The sequence below is a fragment of the Enhydra lutris genome, unplaced genomic scaffold (assembly GCF_002288905.1).
Source record: "Enhydra lutris kenyoni isolate GAN:26980312 unplaced genomic scaffold, ASM228890v2 scaffoldscaffold29, whole genome shotgun sequence".
In the NCBI taxonomy this organism is placed as follows: domain Eukaryota; kingdom Metazoa; phylum Chordata; class Mammalia; order Carnivora; family Mustelidae; genus Enhydra; species Enhydra lutris.
The window spans coordinates 22304214-22325250 of NW_019154113.1; the positions used below are offsets into that span (position 1 = coordinate 22304214).

Genomic DNA, 21037 nt, shown 5'->3' on the forward strand with positions numbered 1-21037 from the left:
GTCTTCCTCCGCTCGGACCTTGACCTCCCTGAGGCAGGAGCCGCGCCTGCCCCCCCCGCACAGCCCCCGGCTCCTGTCTGGTCCCGGCGCCCTTGGTGGCAGGAGCCGTGCCTGCCCCCCCGCACAGCCCCCGGCTCCTGTCTGGTCCCGGCGCCCTTGGTCCCGGCAACCGCCAGCCGCCCAGGGCTGTTAAATCTTAATGGATTGAAAATCCCGCTCCTCCGCCACAGAGGCCACGTGGCACCCAGGCTGCATGTGACTCCCAGATAAGGAGCATGGGCGCCCCTGCCCAGAGCCGAGTGGCCGGTACTGGCTGGCTCCTGTCTGCGGGCATCGGGGGCGAGTGCGGGACTTAAACAGCTACGCCATCCACTTTGCCTTCCCGGGGCCAGGTGTCTCTCCCTCAGGAGGGCGCAGAGCCCCTGAGCCCACGGACGGAGCCCCGTCAGCTCGGGAGCTTGTCCCGGACGCTGCCTCCGCTGCCGCCAAGAGAGCAGGCCGGTGTCAGGTGGCCCTGCATGGAGTGGGGCCTCGCCACGGCCGGCAGTGGCATCCCAGGCCAGACGCTCTGTACACTGTCACCTGGCTGTCAGGTTCTCTGATAATGCCTTCTGCGGGGTGGACAGCCTGTTTATCCAAGCACCCACAGCCGCCTCATCCCCCAGAGGTCACCATGCTGTCGCAGTGTGGGCCACGCACTGTGGTCTGACTCGGGGTCCATCATCACGCCCCACCACGGCCCGCTGCCCACTCTGCACTCACCCGCCACCTCCTGCCCCTACACACAGGCCACGTCTGGGCCTCCCACTGGCTCTGTTCCTCTGTCTGGAAGGCTCTCCTGTCCACACTGCCCCCAGGCCTGGCGCTGCTTCCCCTTGTTCCTCCTGTCGTGCCACAGGCACTGGCCACAGGCCCAAGCCAGATCAGACATCAGCCCACTCTCGGGCTCCTGGCCCTGTGATGGCAGGGGCCAAGCATGCACACAGCCTTCCTGACACCAGGACACTGGGGCTGAGGGAGCCCCAGGAGAGGCCTCACCCAGGCTGGAGGGGCAGGAAGCTGAATCCTGAAGGTCAGGCCATCAGGGAGAGGTCCGTGACCAACAGGCAGTGGGCTCCAACTCGGGAAAGTGCAGAGCAGAGCCGGGCAGCCCTCAGGGACCTGTGTGGGGAGGGGTGACACCGAGGGGAGGCAGGGGAACCTGCTCACGGGGCTCACCGTGCTGTCTCGTGCCCTAGGACTCTGACCCAGGAGGACCCGGGTGACAACCAGATCACGCTAGAGGAGATCACGCAGCTGGTGAGCTGGGCCCCACGCACCTTGCAGTCCCCTCCAGCATGGGTCCCCCGGGGTGCGGCCAGAAGACAGTGCCGCTGATGCAGAGCAGCAGAAACGTGTCCTCTGCCGGTTCTGCAGGCCGGGGGGTTGAAGTCAGGTGCCGGCAGAAGACGCTCCTAGTTGGGGGAGGGGGCTTCCTGCCTCTTCCAGCTTCCTGGAGCCCTGGGTGGCCCTTGGCGTGTGCCCCTGAACCTCTGCTCTCCGCATCCTCGTTCCGGGCTATCCTCACCCCTGTGTCACCCTCCCCAAGCATGTCTCTCCCTGCGTCCAAGCTCCCCCATCTTGTGGAGACACCAGTCCTGTTGGACTGGGACCCACCCCAGTGACCTCCTCTTAACCAGGGCACACGTGCAAAGACCCTATTTCCAAATCAGGTGATGTTCCCAGACACCAGGGAGCAGGACTTCAGCACCACTTTTTGGAGGGAGGGAATTCCACCTGTCACACCTCCGCCCCTCCCTCCCTCATCCTCTGCTCACCACCCTCCTCCCCGGCCCCAGCCCCACCCCCACTGGGTGTTCTCTGCTCCACGGTCCCTGGAGGAGGCTTGGGGGTTCCGGCTTGGGGGGGCTGCTCCTGAGCGCTGACCCCCGGCCAGGCTCTCTTCAATGGCAGCCCGTCTACACCTCCAGCCCCGCGCTCAGGATGAAGCAGCAGGGTCGGGGGCGGTGATGAGCCCCACCCAGGGCCGCAGGGTCCAAGATGAGGTCCTCACCTGGCTCGGTTCCAACTCGAGAGCAAGAGCTCGTCTAGCACTCATGGTGCCTCATCCCCAGGAGTTGTAGCCGCCATCCACCTACGCGGGCGCCCTCGGGGAGCGCTGTGCTTGCCGCAAGCCGTATGAGCTCATGGTGGCGGGGCGCGCAGTGGGGAGGGCAGCGATGCGCTCCCGGGGCCTGGCAGGCCCGCGTCCTGCTCCAGGTCAGCGAAGTGGCCCTGACGTGCTACCACAAGCCACCCCAGAGTCCGGGGCCCAGCCACCGTGGTGGCAAGGAAGCTGGAGGCCGACGGGCTCTGCCTGCCTCACAGCCCCATGCTGGCTCACTTCCCGCACTGGCGGCCCGAGCTCTGGACGCTACCATACCCAGGGTGAGGACAGAAGACTCCGGGATCTGGGTCCACCGCTTCCCTCCCCTCTCCTCCCAGGTTTCCGGGGCCTGGGCCCCCATGGGGAGCACCTGGGGCAGCTCCGGCCTGCAGAGGGCCCACACCCTGCCCCCCCCGCAGCACTGAGGCTGGGCCCCCGGGCAGGAAAGGTGTTCGTGCAAAGACGCCACAGGGACCCTTGGGGCAGGACGTTGGCCGAGCCCTGGGAGTCCGGGCTCCTTCCCTGAGCAGTTCCCGGCAGGGACCAACCACAGTGCTAAGCCCTCGAGAGCACGAGAGCCCCTTGTTTCCGGGCAAACATCCTGAGGCTCTTGCGGAACAAAGCACCGCTGAGCGGAGCCGCCCTACGGCCTGGACTTGTTCCCGGAGCCCCGAGAGCGCGTGGGGCACATCCTGTGTGCACAGGCCCCAGTGGCCTTGCCAGAGAGCCTGAGGGCTGCTCGGGGACACTCAGACGGGCCCCAAGGCAGGCGGGCAAGCTGTGCTTCCGGCCTCTCCTCCGGGGTCACCTTGTCTCCCAGGTGACCCAGAGGGAGCAGGGCGAGCTCCTTGCCTCCCCTGCCTTAGCCTTCTTGTGGCTCACCCCCACGGGCCTCTCCATAGCCCAGGCCACCCACGGGCCCTTAGGCCTGGCAGCTGTCCTGGGCCCCCAGGAGAGACCTTAACACAGCTGTCCTCATGGTACCTGCTGTTCTTGTCCCCAGTCACCACATGTCACTCCCTGATGGCATCGTGCCCCCTGCTGTCGCATCCAGACCTCTGGTGCAGGGTCACTACGCCCAGGACTGCGTGGGAACTCTTCCTCTGCTTCCCTGCGTGCTGTCCCTGCCCCGTCGTGTGGCTGGAGCTCTCTGATGGCCAGGACTGTTTTCTGGTCCTTCTGCATCCAGGGTCTAGCAGGGACCCTCAATGGCTGTTTGCTGAGGGAGCGGGGGAGGGAGGGAGGGAGGGAGGGAGGCAGACGGTCTAGGAGAGGGCTTGCCCCCCTTGATAGGAGGTGGATACTGTTCCCTTGTGAGCAGTGCAGGCTTGGGGGGTTCAGCCCAGCCCCTGAGGCCTCTGGGCAGGGTAGCTTGCCCTCTGTCCCGTGTGGCCTAGCTGGAGGTCGGGGTGATTCGTGTTCCTGACCCCTCGCTCCTGGACACAGCCCCCACCCAGGGCCAGCCCTGAGGCTCCTTCCACTCTCTCCTCCAGCCCCATCTCTCCCCTCCCAGACACTACAGGGGGACTCTGTGGCAAGGACACCGGCATTTCCACGTCCACCTTTGGTCAAATCCCTGCCACCGGGACCTTAGTCCTCTGGCAAGTGTTTCCCAAGGCTTCCCCCGAGCCGGGGATGCCAGGCGGTGGACAGCCATAAAGGCTGTGCCCACGGTGGTCCTGGGGGCCAGAAACACGGGCCCCCACGACGAGGGCCAGCCAGCCACCTTCTGGGCGCCCCGGGAGGTCATCACCCCTGTAAGCCCACACTGCTAATGGGGCTCCAAATGAGACGTTCTGGAGCCAGCTATGGGTCCAGACAGAACCTGAGGGGAGGGACAGGTCATGGGGAACCCGAACTCACAGCCGGGCTCCAGGCCCAGGCGGCCCATGTCCTGCCGACTGACGTGGGCCAGTCACAGTCCTCCCGACACCTCTGTGGTCTCGGTCACGTCCGGGACAAGGTAACCTCCTTGCGGCGGGAGTGCTGACTCACGGAGCACGGGCCCGCACACGCTCCCGCCGTGCCCTTCCCGCCCCCACCCAGGACAAGGCCAACATCACACCAGAGACTTTTTCCTGCGGGAAAGCAGGAGGGTCTGACTCAGGACTTGTTCCCTCAGGCGGAAGGCATCAAGGCAGAGCCCTTCGAAAACCACTCGGCCCTGGAGATCGCGGAGCAGCTCACCCTGCTGGACCACCTCGTCTTCAAGAAGATCCCCTATGAGTGAGTGGGCGCGGGTGCGGGCCCCCCACCTCCCAGCAGCTGGCTGTGCAGCCTCCCTGGGACCCACGCCGGGACATCCAGAGCCACGTGCACCCACCGCGGGGGATCAGAAGCGTGTGTGTCCACAGGAATGTGGGACAGGAATGTGCTCTCTTCCCTGGCCCCAAGTTCTGCACACACGTGCACATGCACTCTCACGCTTTTCCAGAAGCATCTTCCACTCAGCTCTCCTATTCTAGAGCTCTAAAAGAGGAGTATGTGCACATGAGTGTTAGTGTGCACACGCACGCATGAGAGTGTGTGTGTGCATGAACATGTAAGTGCGTGCACGCATGCTTGTGATTGCACACGTGTGTGGGTGTGTGAGTGTGTGCCTGTGTGTGACTGCATGGGTGTGCACAGGCACAAATATGGTTGTGCACTGTGTACGCGTGTGCACATGTGCATGGGTGAGTGTGTGAATGTGTGCGCACCGACTTGTGATTGTGCACACGTGTGTATGGGTGTGCACATGTGTGCGTGGCTACGTGGGTGTGTGAGCTCAAACACGTGAGTGGTTGTGTGCTGTGTACATGTGCGGGTGTGCAAGGGTACACACGTGTGCGTTGGTGTGTGAGTGTGCATACATGAGCGTGCACACCTGTGCTTGGTTGCGTGTGAGTGTGCCCACACACATGCCCCCGGAGCAGGGGCGGGGCCAGCTCTGGATGTCTCAGGAGCCCAGAGGCCTGGCATCCCCGCTGGGACTGTAGCCAGTCACCCCAAGTGCCGCTGGTAATCGCACCACTTAGTGAACTCACGCCAGCCTCCCTCCGCGCACAGTGTGCCCGCGGCGTGCGTTAACAGCGCCTTCGGCAAGTGCACGGAATTCCCTCGCAAGGCGTGAAGCCACGGGGTGGTTTGCAGTTTCCACGTTTCCATCTAAAGCTGACATAAACTGCCTTGTAAGGAAGTATTTCTTGGAGTTTCTGACAAGTGTCCGGGAATAGTCTCCCCAAATTGGAACCTCGGGATCTGAGGCTCTGACGCACTCTAGGGGTTTGGTCTCTGCTTCCGGAAACTTCCGCCGGTCGTCAGTCGGGAGAGGGTGGCTGCATCTCAGGCACCAGCAGTGTCCGCTGGTGAAGCCGGGTGGTTCTGCTGGGCTCCCTGGGAACAGAAGCAGAGAATTGTTCCCATCCTGTCCACAGCATGCACCGGGGCCCCTCACCGTCCCTGCCAAATGCAGAGCTTCCCCAGGAGGCCTGGACTGTCTGTGGCCTTCCCACGGGGTCCTCCTCACCAGGACTCACACTGGCCTGCAGGCTCCTCGCCCCTCCGCCCCTAGGCTGCAGACCGGCCTCTCTGTGCAGTGAGTCTGGGGCGGGAGTGCTCCCCATTGGGCCCGAGCTCCCAGACAGGGCCCCCTGGACTCTGCCTCCACGGTAGATGCTGAGCCTTCCCACACAGGGGCTCTGGCCTCGGCCTGCCAGCAGCCCCAGGGGGAAAGCGGCCACGTTCCCATTTCACAGATGAGGCCACTGAGGCCTTGAGCAGGGCCAAACCCAGCTAGACGCCAGCGTAGCATCCCTTCCTGTCTGGGGCTCTGCGGGAGGTTCCTCCCGGAGGGGCAGAGCCCTCACAGCAAAGGGCTAAGTGGGACAGAGCTCATGGCGCGGGTGTCCTCGCTTCCCACAGGGAGTTCTTCGGACAGGGCTGGATGAAACTGGAGAAGAACGAAAGGACCCCCTACATCATGAAGACCACCAAGCATTTCAATGACGTGAGTACGGGAGCCAGGGGCAGTGCCTGTCTCTCCCGGGTTCTTCTTTGCCAGGACCCTCGGGGAGCTGGGTGCACAGCGGGCTCCCCACGAGGCATGGGACACCCAGGGTTTGTAGGCGTCCTAACCTCACACCAACCCTTAGCCCGTGTGGTGGACACAAGCAGACCTAGGCTCTGAGGACGGACGCCTGCGGTCTCCTGCCGAGCATCAGGCTGGAGGCAGACGTGTCCCAGCAACTCCTCCACGGCTGCCCCGGCTCCAGCCCCCGCCCACACAGGGCCCCGTCCGTGCCCGCCCCGTACCAGCCCCAAGGGCACTCTGAGCAGTGTCGTGGCACAAGTGAAGACCCCTGCTGGCTGGACGCAGGAGCGTGGGACTCTGCTTGTCCTGACCGCCTGGCCGGGGCTCCCTGGCCAATGCCCCGCACTGGGGAGGCTCCTTGGCCCCAGGAGGAAAGGTGGGAGACCCCCCACAGTGCAGCTCTGGAGGGGAGCCCTGTAGGGAACCCAGCAGCAGAGCAGGGGGCCCGTGTCCGAGTGGAGAGAGTAAGTGGAGCAGGTGGGCTGGTCCCGGAAGCTGCTTCCCGCGCCCTCCCCGCCGCAGCTGTGCCCGAGACAGGGGAGCCGAGGGCCGGGACATGACATCAGCGCCGGCTGCCTGTCTGGCTCACGCCAGCCGCGGTGCCACCACCCCATCGTCACCGGCTTGTTTAACCCTGTCTCACTCACTTTATGATGGGGTGAACCGAGGCCTGGGGGGTTAAGTTCCATTCCCGACATTACACAGCGGGACAGCCTGCTCTGAACCCACGCGGTCCACCTCTGAGGGCTGCCCACGTCGCCACCTGGCATCTGGCCATGTCTCTTAAAACCCGTCATTTCTGCAGACATTGACCGTGTGCCTCCCCAGGAAGACCGTCACCACCTGCCACTGTTTCTAGACCTTTCTCTGACTTTTGGCCTGTAATCTCTTTGTCTGGCTGAGGTACCCACTGGGCTCTCCAGCATCAGGGCTAGAATGAGGGCGAGGGACGGAGGTGCGCGGGTGCACCCGCCCCCGTGCCCGTGTCGCCCCTGCAGCCCGCGTGCACCCCCGCGGCCCCTTAGGATGGGCTGGGGTGCAGATGTTGTACTGATTTGGGTGGTGCTTCCAGATCGCTTCTCCTGTTGCCCCGTTTGGGGTGATGGTGGTTTGTCTGCTGAAAGAAATGCTTTTCCTGGTTTGCTGATGGTGTTTACCGCAGATAAACGATGAATTTTATCAACGATTCTTTCCGCATCTATTGAGTTGGGCGAACGGTCTACGCCCTTCAGTCTGCGGAGGTAGGAAGGCAGGTTTCTCTCTGGCAGTCACTAATAGTCGACCACCCCTGCGTTCCAGGGACAAAGTAACATGGCCATGGTGTGTTAAACGAACAGTGTGTGATTCTCCTTCTCGTGTTGTGCATCTCTGGTTTTGGTGTCGAGACTATACTGGGCTCGTGGCATAAGTTAGAAGATCCTCTTTTTTCTCTATGTTCTGGAAGATTTCACTGAGCTACTCCTTCAAAAAAAAATTGTATAACGTATACATAAAACTGGTTTTGGGTTTAGTGTCTGTGATTGGAGGAAAAAAAACCTTTATCACTTCAACATACTTAAGAGTTATAATATACAGGGGTGCCTGGGTGGCTCAGTCATTAAGCCTCTGCCTTCAGCTCAGTTCATGATCCGGGGTCCTGGGATCGAGCCCCACATCAGGCTCTCTGCTCAGCAGGAAGCCTGCTTCCCCCTCTCCCACTCCCCCTGCTTGTGTTCCCTTTCTCTCTCTGTCTCTCTCTGTCAAATAAACAAAATCTTTAAAAAAGAAGAAGCAGCAGCGTTCTAACATATATACTATTTTGCGTTATCATTCCTTCCTGATTCTTTTCAGCGGTTTCCGTTCTTAAATAGTTTTACAATCCATCCTTCTGATGTACATCCTTCAAAAGTCACTTTTCTTGAGATTTTATTTATTTATTTGAGAGAGGGAAAGAGAGAGAGCATGAGATGGAGAAGCTCAGAGAGAGAAGCAGGCTCCCCGCTGAGCAGAGAGCCCGATGCAGGACTCGATCCCAGGACCCTGGGATCACGACCTGAGCCGAAGGCAGGTACTTCACCCACTGAGCCACCCAGGTGCCCAGAAATTATTTTTGAGAAGAGTTCTTGGCAGTAAGGCCAAAAACTACAGTTTTTATTCATCTGTAAACGTCCTTTTATATTACCTTAATTTTTTTAATAAACAGTAGTCTTTTTCTTACCTTTTTTAAATAATTAGAGATTCATAGGAAATTGCAAAGAATGCTTTGGACCGATGCTTTGGTCCCACGCCCCGGTTCCCTGACCACCACCATCCCCACCCACATTGGATTTGTGCCCATGTGCTGGGGAATTTATATGTGAGACCAGGATGCCACAGAGTGCGGGTCCTTGCCGAGCCCCAGTTGTATAGTGGAGACTCTCACAGAGCCGGGCTCTCCTGTCTTCTTCCAGGGGAACTGTGGACTTGCTTTTTCGGGTTCTCAGGAAACTCCTGTTGCTCGTTTACTGGAGAGCATTAAAGTCACGTGTTAGTATTGAAAATGGCATATTTATATTCCCATTTGGGAATTGGATCTTTTTCTTCATAATTCAAACCTTTAAAACCTTCGATCGTTTTTTCGTGTAGGATCTTCCAAGGTTCGCATCAGTTTAGGTTCCGAGGTAATTCACACCTTCCCACTGGGATTGTGAAGGTCTTTGTCACGGTGTTTTCTAGTTGGCACGGCCAATACATAGGGAAACTTCCCATTTTGGTGTGTTGAGTCTTTAAGCAGCCGCCCTAGCGAGCCCCTGTTAGTTGTCTGGTAGCGTTCCAGCGCACTGTCGGATGGTCAGCCTTGCGATACTTACGCCTTATTTTTTCTTGTCTTATTGCACGGGCTTAAAGATCAGTAACTTGATTGCTTCAGAAATCATCCGCAATGAGGACATCAACGCAAGGGTGAGCGCCATCGAGAAGTGGGTGGCCGTGGCCGACATCTGTCGCTGCTTGCACAACTACAATGCCGTGCTGGAGATCACCTCGTCCATGAACCGCAGCGCGATATTCCGGCTGAAAAAGACGTGGCTCAAAGTCTCCAAGCAGGTGCGGGCGGGAGGCGGGCACCGTGGCCGGCCTGGGGCTGGGCTGGGCTGGGGCACTGGACTGCTGGCCTCTGGACATCCATAGGTGGGCAAAGGACAGGGTGAGGGCTAACACTCCCAGCAGAACCTCTTCTCCTGTATCACCGGGACTGGGTATCCAGCCCACAAATGTGGCCCTGGGACCCACGGGACTTTAATACCACTTAAACAATTAACACTGCCAAGCGGGACACGTAAGACAGTGACAACTGGTCCCCATGCTCTTCTCCTTGAGCTGGGACAAGAGCGGTGGCTTCATGTGGATGCCAGTCCGGATCTTCAGGGCTGCCAAGACGGTGGCCAGATGGTCCTGTAGGTTCCTTCCCGGGACTCGAGACTCACCAGCCCTTCTGGCCACCAGGGAGTCGGTGATCTTAAATGTGGGCTTGATCTTGATCTGTTCAGAGCACAATCCTGAAATGTGGTTTCTTCCTCGGGAATAAAGTTCCCTACACTGAGGTATGGAGGGGGCAGCTCTCCTAAGAGGATTACACGGAGGCCACCTCCTTGGTGCACATGGTGGGCTCCGGGCCCCAGGCCACACCTGTGCAGGAGGCGGACAGGCTCTGCAGACGTGCAGAACAAGCCTCTTCAGGCACCGATACCTTGGCAGCGGCGTCTGTGGTCCTGCCGCTGGGTGGGCTCTGGGGGGCACGGGGTCTCCAAGGGGCCTGTCTCATCTGGACCGCTCTGGATTTGCACACTGAGTGCCCCTCATGTTCTCTTTATTACCTTTATTACCTGCCCCCCCCATCCTCATGCCAATAGCAGGGCACCATCCTGTGCCCCCCAGGCAGCCATCAGGTTTCTCCGTTCCTCCTCCTTATCTAAGTAGCCCAACCCGCAAGCCTGGGGCGCTTGTCTCCCCAAACACAGACACGCCAGGGCCAGGACAAGAACAGGAGCTCCTGGAGAGCAGAGGCTGGAGCTCGGGAGCTCAGGCATGTAGGCCCATCTGGCCCTGCGTGACCCCGTGGTGCTGTGACCTCCTGTAGCAGGGGACCCAGCAGGCTACTGTCGGACCCTGGAGTCATCCAAGCCGGCTTGGCCTGTCAGGGCTCAGGCAGAGCTGTCGGTGGAGTCGGGTGGCCCAGTCTGGCTCTGTGGCTCTCTCCTCCTGCCCTCAGACCAGCCCCGCTTTCCCTCCACACTGGGGGCTCCGAGCCTCTCTTGGCCTCGTTTTCCAGCATCACCCTTGGTCTGGAGTTGGGAGGGAACCACTTTGACCATCCCAGAGCTTTCTGTTCTCTTAGGGGAGTGCAAATGCAGGGCAGTTAGAGGTCCTGCATTCTCGGATGCCATTCAGGACCTGGGTCCGAACGTCACAGGTGCGTCGCAAAGCGCGTGCAGGCCTGCACACTCTGTGGCCAGCAGGCCCCGCTGGCTTCTCCCAGCCCTTCTGCGGGGCCCCGTGCATCTACACGGCACCTGGCCAGCCCCAGCCAGAGACGGTCGCTATCCCTCTGCCGGTGTCCCCTGGATGCTTGAGACCAGAAGGGCCTGAAACGCAGGCCCAGCAGCAGGCTTCCGTCGTCGGCTTGAAGGTGCTGGCCCAAAGCCAGACAGCATTCCGCCCAAGCCCAGGCCAGCCCGCGCCAGAGCCAAGCAGCCAGGCTGAGGTGGGGACCTCTGGCTCGGTTCACCATCTTCTCCCATGCTCCGCCCCACCCTCAGGAAGCCCCCCCACGTGCATTTGAGCATCGGATCTGTGTGTTCCCTCCGGAGGATGGTCACACTTTCGCAGGGACGGACATCTCTTTGGCCCACGATAGATACCTCGGCCTCCTTGGGAGGGAGCAGCTGTGGCCCTCTGGAAGCGTTCTGCTGGTGGACAGGAAGGGATGATTTTCAGGGGCACCGTGATCATCTTTGTCCTCAACACCACGTCCAAGGCAGGCCCCTCGCTTGGCCTCTGGCTTTAGAGACCTACTCCAGGCGCCCCTCTTTTCTGCTCGCGGGCAGAGATGCCCCAGATCCCGGGGCCCCATGTCCCCTTGAGCTCCTGGCCCCACCGGGAGGTGCTGGAGCTGCTTCAAGTCAGAACTCACTCTTTTAAGCAGTGGCTGGGGGAACGCAGTGGGTCTCAGGCTGCAAAATCCTTCCTGGACAGAGCAATGCCCCGGAAGAACACAGATGGGGAAGGAATCAAAGTGCCCATCTCAGAGCCACAGATTGGCCCCAAGTGTATACCCCAAACCCCAGAATATCCTCCCTGGGTTCTCATGACCACTGGCGGGGGATCCTTCCCCTGGAGCTCCAGGGCCCCCAGGGCCTCCTGACCTCGATTCTGTGGGGCCCACAGTCCCAGGATATCTGACTGTTGTTGCCCTTAGGGAATACCCGGGCCTCCCCTCCCATTCTCCAGATGTGAACGTGGACACCCAGCACTCTGCGGGTGCTGTCTGGCCCGTGGGCTCGCTGAGGGGATCACAGCGCCCAGCCAGGCCCCCGTCCAGGACTCTCAGCCCCACATCAGGTCCTTCCTCCAGAGGCGAGTGGGGCAGCAGAAAATTCTGGAAAAGGGCAGGGAGGACACTGAGAGGCCGGAATGGAGGTGGCCTGGGCGTCCGGGCTCCAGGACAGATAGGTGAGGGCAGCCGTCCCGGGAGAAGGCGGAAGCCTGTGCCCTTGACCGCGTGTGTCACTTTCACCAGACCCAGGACACACTTGTGCTTTGAGCGGGTTTGGTGCAAGCCGGTGATTGACGCTTCCCATCAGTCCGCGAGCAGCCCGAACGGGGTGCCCTGCCCGCTGCGCCTCTGGGGGAGCACATCTGGGTCTCTTCGCCCATCGGAAGGAACATGCTGTCGTTTTCTGTGGGCAGATTGCTCAGAAAATTCTGGCCCAAAGCTTATGGGCGCGGCCAGTGTGCTCTCGGCCACGGTCTGGACTGGGGGGACGGGAGCTGGAAAGAGGGCTCACTAGTCCACCGCCTGCCGTGTAAATGAGGGAGCTGGAGGCCACCAAGGCACGGGCTCCCCAGCCCCGCAGGGAAGGGAGCGCCAAGTCAGACCCAGGCCGGACACGCTTCAACCAATGCCAGTGTCCGGCTTGACGAGCAGCGGACAGGACCCTCGGCCGGCAGAGGGGAGGGGGGTCTTCCCCTGGAAGTCCTGTTTTTCTAGCGGATCGGCCCATCTGCCATTGTCTTTCTCGATTCTTACACTGGAGTGGGGTCCTGAGAGCTACAGGTGAAGGGGAACCCCTCGGCCGCACCCCTGGGCTTCCGTGCGCGAGAGAGGCTGTGCTCTGGAGGGGGGCTCCTTGCAGTGGCCACGTCCCACCCCCACCCCCCAGGCTCAGGGTGCCCAGGGGTTCCCGGGTCCCCCACACCCCACTTCTGTGTTTCTGAAGGGTGCGTGGACGCTGACGGATGCGTAGGACGCGGGTCTGTGTCTGAGTCTTCAGGAGGTGGGGGTGAGCTTCCAGACTCCAGGGGTCTCCGGAAATGCCCCATCCCATGACGGGCAGAGTGGCTGGGGTCCTGGAGCCTCGAGGGCAGCCCGTGGAGCATGGGCCGGCGCGTGGGCCTCGGGGCGTGTCGTGTGTTAGTAAATGCTTCTAATTCTTTCTAGACGAAAGCTCTGATTGATAAGCTCCAAAAGCTTGTGTCATCAGAGGGCAGATTTAAGAATCTGAGAGAAGCTCTGAAAAAGTAAGTGTGTGTCGTTTTGTCGCCGTTACCGTCTAAATTGCAGAACCGCATGGCAGACACATTCACAGGCCACAGCGGCTGATGCAGATCTGTCTGTCTGTCCGTCCGTCTACCCACAAGACCCCCAGGCAGCCCAGACTGCCAGGGTGGGTCAGCTCTGCCCTCCATAGTCTGCCGGAGAAATCCCAGAGTCGTGGTGGCATTTCCCGGGAGAGAGAGAGAGCAGGGGGCCCTGGAAGGGGGCTGCTGTCCCCAGGAGCCACCAGCCGTGACCCCAGACACTTCCAGGCCGACACGCCCCCTGGCCCCACCGTTCAGTATTTCTGACATCAGGATGTGCCCTGAAGTCAGTGTGTTTGTTTCATGGGATTGTGCCTCCTTTTTTTTACTGAGAATTAGTCCTCAAAACCAGAGTGCATTGTACAAAAAACGGCACCTTGGAATCAAAGAAAGGCCATTTTCCCAACACCTGCTGCTCACTGTGGGCAGAGCTCCCCCCAGCCATCTACCATTTGCAGGGCCTCCCCGCCTCGGCCCTTAGACAGGATCGTCCTGCGTCGATGGCTGTCTCGTGCCCGCAGGGTGTCAGCCGCAGCCCCGGCCTCCGTCCACAAGTTGCCAGGGCCCCTCCCCATGTTCTGACCCCCAGAACTCCCGCACTCATTGCCATTGTCCCTGTGGGGCGGTACCACCCCCCGGAGATCACCGCGGCACGGAGAGTCTCCTGTCTTGCTCCTCCGGATGCGGACATGGAGGCCCTGGGGCCATGGCACGGAGTGGCCTGCGAGGCCTGCACTCCGTGGTTTGCCCATGGCCGCTTCCAGGCAAACTCTCCCAGCACAGGAGAGCCCCAGCCCCTGGTGCCCACTTGGCCACGCACTCCCGTGAAACAGGCTTACAGTCACCCCCATAGCTGTGTGCTTTGGGCCACCGGGCTGGCCTCACCCCTTCTTCCCTGAACACCGTGGAGAGACCCCAGGCCACCCCTAGGGTCCTGGCTGTTTACAGAGCCCACGAGCGCTGTCCTGCCGTCATGCCAGATCGCATGGTCACTGCCCCCCAGGCTGGGGATGGAGCAAACCCTCCTCCCCGGCAGGCCCACACACCAAGCTGCCAACCCCACCACCCTCCCCACCGGCCCCCACGGCTCCTGGCCCACCCTTCACCAGCTCCGTGTGCCGTTGCTGTACTCACCTCCATGTCCTCATTCAGATGTCCCACCCACGTCTATGCCGTCTCTCTGGTGCCCCCGGGCTGAGCTGGTGGGGGTCGCCCCACTGTGCATTCCCTAGCCTGTCTGCCCGCCCGGGCACCCCTCCATCCACCTCCCTCCCATGGCTTCCTCGTCCGTCCACCACCTCCATGCCTCCACGGCTCCTGTCCTGTCTCAGTGACCCTGTGCTGTCTTCCCTCCTCCCCATGGGCCTGTGTCAGTGCCTGGCCCAGGCGCCTCTGCTCCCACCACGTGGGGCAGCGGGGACATGGGGTCTCCGGGCATCCTGGGGACTGATGCCTTCGTGCAAACCAGGTTCTTGTTTCATGGATGCGGGGGCCAAGCACTGCAAGGGAAAGACGTTGGGGAGACCCGGGGCAGAGGTGTCCTGCATCCCTTCTCTGGAGGCGCTGTGGTTTCCCCATACAGCTGTGCCATGTGAAACCCTGGGGTCCGTCTCACCAGGCAGGGGGCAGTGGCAGCACGAGGAGCCGTGCAGAGCCTTACCGAGTCGGTCCCAGCCCGCAGCACTATTTAACGACTGGCCTTATTACCTGTACCAGCGAAGGCTTCATCCCTGCGTCCGACACCTCGTCGCCTCCCCCACCTTTTCAAATCCCTCCGGGCCCACCTGCAGCACTTGCCATGGGCACCTGTCAGTCCCCTGCCCAGACACCCTGAGCACAGACGCAGCCGCCCTGTTCATTCCCCAAACCCACACCCTAGCGGGCCCCGTGAGGCTGTCCCCTCCTGCCAGCCCGCCAGCCCTCAGAGCCTCCCCCAGCTCCAGGCCGCTGCGTTTGGCTGAGATCTAAATTTGTCAGGAAAACTTTGTCCCCAGCCCTTTTGGGGGTCACTTCTGGTTGGCCCAGTCTTAACCCAGCCCGCATTTGCCTTTCCGCACGTCGGCTGTAATTTGAACAGGCAGCCCTCCGTTAGAGGAACCGGGGCCGGGCTTCCCCTGCGGGCGGCTGCCCGTGCGTGAAGGACGGGAACAGCCATGGGGGCACCAGGCGGCTAGCTGGCCCAGCCCCTCCCCAGACCCCCTTCACGGGGGTGGAAATCCATCTGTCCGTGGGCCTGTGCGGCGTCCAAGTGCTCCAACATACCAAATACCTCTTCCCACTTTGATTTTCTGCCCGTGACCACCCAGCAAACCCTGGTCTCCTGCTAACGAGATGACAGAGTAGTTTGTGTCCAGGTGGCAAAAAACAGGATTGGACTCTGAGCTCCACCCCCACTCCTGCCCCACGGCAGTATTTTCCCCCAAATCTGAGTACCTAATTCACTTGATCTGCATGCCGGGGAGGCTTGGACCCTGGCCCCGGGGGCTCGGGACCACACAGCCCAGCCCGAATGGCCCTCACACCCTCCCTGGGGAGGAGAGGAGATCCTCAGCTGGAGGCAGCAGAGCGTGTGGGAGAGTGGCCCGCCCCCCTGCCGGGGCAGGGCAGAGGAGGGAGAAGGGACAGGTGACCCCACAGTGGCAAGCCCACCGGGCAGCCACATCTGACCTTCAGTTGCTGGTACCCTGTGGTCAGAGGAACCCCCGATATTTTCCACTGGTCTGAGGCCTCCAGGAACACTGTGGCCACTTGACTCCCCTCCCTACCCCCAACTCAGACAAGAGGTGCTTCCCGGCCTCGGGTTACCGAGTTCCCGGGTCAAGTGTGGACCCAGCGGGGCGAGCTGGGAAGCCCCATTAGAGACTGCCGGCCCCCGAGCTGCCAGCCCCTGCCGGCCCCAGATTTCCTTCTCTATCTTTGAACTCTGTCCCCGTCCGCCCCCGAGCCTGGGCCTCAGGCTTACAGCGTGACAGGTGGGGTGTGGAAAGCCGGGCCTCCAACAGTCCCAGACTGTGTGTCCGAAGGGACCCAGAGATGCCTGCCAGTGACCTGCTCAGGTCTGACTTTTTTTTTTTTTTAATCGCAACCCACGGTAAAAGCATACATACATATATGTTTAGAAATGTGTATGCACATAACAGGAACAAAACTTCACAAAAGAACGTATACTTTTGGTCCAGGCAATGAACTCAGATGTTTTTTTATTCTACTTCTGATTTTTTTTTCATTTAAAAAAAAATCTGATCAACACTTGCTAAATTATTTTCAACGCCCAAGAAAGAGGCAAGACCTACAGCTCAAAAACCAATTGTCCCGCGCCCGCTCTCCGCATCTCCAAGGGCACGCCTCCTGCCCGCGCGCCAGCTGCCCCCACGTTCACTGAGCGGGTTTCCCTCTAAGTAACTCCATTTTCCCCAAAATAAATGTGAGTAAGAAGGAAAGCAATAGCAGGGCAGTAAATGGAAAATCACCCTACTGGCAGTGATACAAAGTTATCGCCAGAAATAGATACAATGTTGCTGAGCTCTGGCAGATGGTGGTGTTTGCCCACACTCACCCTGAGACCTGCTGCTACTTGTTTAAAAAAGAAAGAAGTGGGGGAGGAAATGGACCATGTCCAAAAGCGTACTACCCCAGATGAAAATCGGGTGTTTCTTACCGCAGGAATCAATGTGATTTGATAGTGTCCAGGCATCCCCTAAACTCAACTTCTGAGCTCCTAAAACTGCTTTCCCGACCCGCTTCACGGTGTGAGGGGAGCCACCGGACCCAGAGACCCGGCCGGCTGGGCTTCCACAACCAGCAGGCTCAGGGGAGGCTGGGTTTCTGTTCTTGCCCCCCCACCCACCGTTCTCCCTGCCACCCCTGGTTCTAGAGGAACTAGAGCGATGGGTGTCACGTGGCCTCGAGGAGACCAAGGTCAGGGGGTCTAGGGATGGGGTCAGTTGTCCCTGCACATACGTGCAGAGAGCCCCCGGCATCTGTGTGCTGAGCTGAGAGGAGCCGCGGGACACAGTGAGGGTCCCCTGAGGGCATTCCCTGGGGCTCTGCTAGAAGGTGGGGGCCCCAGGACCCATCCCAAAATCAGCCCCTTTCCCAGCCCCACCCAGGGGCACCACCATAGGGCCGCACCCAAAGCCACGGATCAGAGTGGTGTGGTCCATCGCCCAAAAATGTCTCCCCAAAATCACCTGTCATGGACACTGTCCCCCAATCCCCTGCCCAGAAGCCACCTGCAAGAGGGTGACCTCAGAGGACCAGGGTTTCTTGCTCCGGTGCCCCAGGGCGGGCAGGACATCCTGTGGAGGCCGAGAAGTCTCGAGGAGCAGAAGGACGCTGGGGGCTGGGTCCATGGCTGGCGGAATGGGGTGACGGCTGCAGGGCTCTTGGGGAGGTGACCCCAGAGCAGGATTGGTTGAAGAGTTTCACTGGAGAGATGGGGAGGGGTCTCTTCCAGGACAGGGCAGAGAGGTAGGGGAGGCTGTTCTGGCTCAGGGAGGGAGGGGACCATTGGTGGAGAGGCTCCAGGCCCCGCTAGGACCGTGTCACCCATCTCCCCAGAGGACCAAGCCTCAGAGCCAGCTGACGCTATAGGCCTGAGAGTTCCTAGGATTCTTGGTGAAGAGAAACCACTTTGTCTCGTGTTTCTAAATGAAAAACTTCTGTTTAATGCCGTTCGCTTTGAAGTTGTGACCCTCCCTGTGTCCCTTACCTGGGGATGTACCTCACCGACCTGGCCTTCATCGAAGAGGGGACGCCCAATTACACGGAGGATGGCCTGGTCAACTTCTCCAAGATGAGAATGGTGAGTTTCCTGGGGCAGTCTGGGGGCTTCCGAGCCCAGACCCGAGTCCCGGACCACCGGGCCTGCTCTGTCGGGCATGTGCTCCCCCGAAAGCCGGGGCTCCCCCCAAGGCGCAGGCTGCATCCGGCAGGCCCTCGGATGAGGCCGACAGGCCGAGGGGTAGGTGCCCGTGGCAGGGTACATCCCACAAGCCAGAGGAGCGGCCCGAGGCTCGGGGGGGTCAGCGACCCAGTACGGTCACCCCGCAGGGGAAGGGCAGAGCTGGGTCTAGAACCGTGGCTGTTGGTGCCCCTTCTGTGCTGCGAAGTGGAGGGGCTTGGCAGGGCGAGGGGCACAGAGACAGCAAACTGTCTTCTTAAACTGCCCTCCTTCCCACAGATATCTCATATTATCCGAGAGATTCGCCAGTTTCAACAAACCGCGTATAAAATAGAGCACCAGGTGAAGGTAAGCGCCCCGCCCGGCCCTTCCCCGCTCACTCAGGGGCTCCGTCTGGACCACCCTCCTTCCTCCCTTGTCGCTAGCAGGCTCCCCTGGGCTTCACGCCGCGGGTGCAGCTCCGGGCTGATTTCGGCCTCCCCACCCCCGTTGATGATCCCATCCAGCCCCCACCCCCACTCTGCAGGCAAGGGAGGTGGCATTTACAACATCTTTGTGGAAAGGAATACGTCCCCTAGTTACGCAGCTCACGGTTGGGAAGGACGGGCACTGAAAAGTCCCCCACGGGGCCAGCGGGATCCCCATCTCTGGGCAAAAGTGAGCAGAGCCAAGCTTTTTCCCTGTGATGTCGCAGCCTAGCATATGCTCCAGGTCCTCCCTTCCTTCCTCGGCAGAGCGTCTCTGAGAGCGTTTGTCTGGTAGCAGCAGAGACCGGTCTACACAGCTCTCCGCCGGGACGGGCACGTAGGTCGGTCCCGCCTTGGCCGGAACCGCCAGGCTGGGAGGGAGCACACGCAGGTCCCGGCAGGACGGTGCTGCCCATGCGGGCAAGACTGGCTCCAGGGGGCAGGGAGGACCTGCCAGGGGTGGCTGCAGCAGGTGGGCCTGACCCACGTGAGCCCGGGCTCCTGGAAGGATCCGGAACCTGGTCCTAAGGACCGCGGGAAGCCAGGAAACGAGCTTGCGGAACTAGTCAAATTTGCACGTTGGTCTCACTGTGCTCACTTTGCTGAACCGCGTGCCCCACTTTACAGATAAAGTCACTGAGACCTGCAGACCCAGACTGACCCCCGCGTACCCCAGAAAGTCAAGCCGCACTTCCCTTTGCGGCAGACTTGCCCTCTGAGAATCTGTTTATGAGAGAAGTCAGTGGGGTTACTGACGGGTTCCCTTTCCCCTGGGTCTGTGCCCATTCTGTCATTGCACACGTACGTCTTGAACACGTGCCATGTGCCAGGCTCTGGAATGGGCCTGGGGCTCCTTCTCTCGAAACTCCATCTCCAGCCCCGATGTGCAACACACGGACATGTCACCGCCTAACAGACTCCTGTCCCTGATCGCTTCACGGGGGTGCTGTTTGCCGCCCGTCCCCCTCCCCGATGCAGAACTGTGCCGGGAGCTCGACCTTGAGCATGCTCATGATGGAGAGGGCTAGCTGATCCGCGTGTGGGTGCCCAGAGGGCCGGAGGGACCAGATTTCTGTAGGTTTATCCGGAAAGGGGTGTTCGCGGGAGGCTGGTGTGGGCCGACCCAGACTGTGATATCTGGAGTCCACTTCCAGAGATGCCGGCGAGAGCCATGAGTCACAGTCGTCACTGTATCTGTGACTAGGGGCCCGTGTCAGCCGCTCCTGTCCCCACAGCTGCACGGGGTCCAGGAGCCAAGCTGTTCGCGGCGGAGACCAGATTTCACTCGAGCAGTCACCCGGAGATTCCCAAACACGGTGTAAGACGTGTGATGGGGTCTTCCTTCCGCCTGGGGTTTCTGAGCAAAAACAAGGAACCTTTGGTTCCAAATGGCTGACAGAGGAACGAGCCTAGGAAAGATGCTTGGTGAAGCTGGGGCTGCCCCGGGAAGGTCTGGGCTCTGGTCGCTCAGGCAGCTCTGACTGTAGGAGCCCAGCCGCTCACGGGGGAGGGAGGAGGGAAGAACGAGCCCGGCCAGGCGTGGGGCCTCCGATTGTGCACAAGGAGGCTTTGCCCCAGAGGGAGCCGCGCGAGGCCAGACGGGGAGGCCCGGCCCTCACACAGCTCGTTTCCACTTTCCTCTCTTGGGGTGCACGCGGCTTGGTGCTTTGTCAGCCTAGTGTTCAGACCTGTCTTTGCAACACGTGAACCCCCAGACGCCCACTATTACATTCTACACTTGACATGGCCAATTTTTTTTTTCAAAATTGGGGCGCCGAAAACCGTGGCACCTGGGTGGCTCCGTTGGTAAAGCGTCTGCCTCAGCTCAGGTCATGATCCCAGGGTCCTGGGTTCAAGCCCTGCATCGGGCTCCCCACTTTGCACGGAGTCTGCTTCTCCCTCTCCCTCCCCCTGTTCATGCTTTCCTCTCTCAAATAAATAAATGAAATCTTAAAAAAAAATTAAAAAGCCCCAAGTGTTCCACCAGAGCAACGGCAGTCAAGGGTCATGCCGACCGCTGTGACTTAGCATCACCATCAGGACACTGTCAAACCACACCAACGAGACAACGGTGTAAGGCCGTGAGCCGGCCGGCCGCCTCTTGGAGGGCCTGCTTCCCGGGGTCCTGCGGCTGCTTCTCCTTCCGTGTCCTCCTCCCCTCAGGTGACCCAGTACCTGCTGGACCGGTCCTTTGTGATGGATGAGGACAGCCTGTACGAGTCGTCCCTGCGCATGGAGCCGAAGCTGCCCACCTGAGGCCACGGCCGCGCCACGGACACGCGCTGTGTGCCGCTGTACATAGTCGCCTGGTTCCTGGACTTTCCTCTTTAGTATGTGCTTCTCCAAGAACACCAGTCCGTTCTCGTTCTTAGATTCCCGTAGACCGGAATAGGCGTCTCGGCTCCGTTTCCGACGTCGGCGCTCCCCGCGTCCCGCAGCGCCTGGCTCCTTCCGGCGACGGAGTCCGAGTCTTCCCGGCCCCTCGGTCTCTCGGAAGGGGGCACAGACCCCGTGTGGACGCGAGCCTGGGCACCATCCTGCTTCCGGCCCGCCCGGGCCGCTGCGTCCCCCGCCCCCCGCCCCGGGCGTCCTCCCAGCATGTTTCATGTCGTTGTTCTAACTGGGGGGGTGGG

The 21037-nt window shown here is 60.7% G+C and overlaps 1 protein-coding gene across 3 annotated transcripts in view; it reads left to right on the top strand.

Moving 5' to 3' along the window:
* LOC111152646 (Ras protein specific guanine nucleotide releasing factor 1) overlaps window positions 1–20660 on the top strand; it is an 88668-nt gene extending 68008 nt beyond the window's left edge. For all 3 annotated transcript variants that reach the window (XM_022511186.1, XM_022511187.1, XM_022511188.1), the window contains 8 exons: window positions 1239–1299; window positions 4269–4372; window positions 6050–6134; window positions 9084–9281; window positions 12895–12974; window positions 17721–17838; window positions 18217–18285; window positions 20568–20660. In XM_022511186.1, coding sequence (XP_022366894.1) covers window positions 1239–1299; window positions 4269–4372; window positions 6050–6134; window positions 9084–9281; window positions 12895–12974; window positions 17721–17838; window positions 18217–18285; window positions 20568–20660 — 808 coding nt within the window. The remainder of the gene's footprint in view (window positions 1–1238; window positions 1300–4268; window positions 4373–6049; window positions 6135–9083; window positions 9282–12894; window positions 12975–17720; window positions 17839–18216; window positions 18286–20567) is intronic.
* The last annotated feature ends 377 nt before the right edge of the window (window positions 20661–21037 follow it).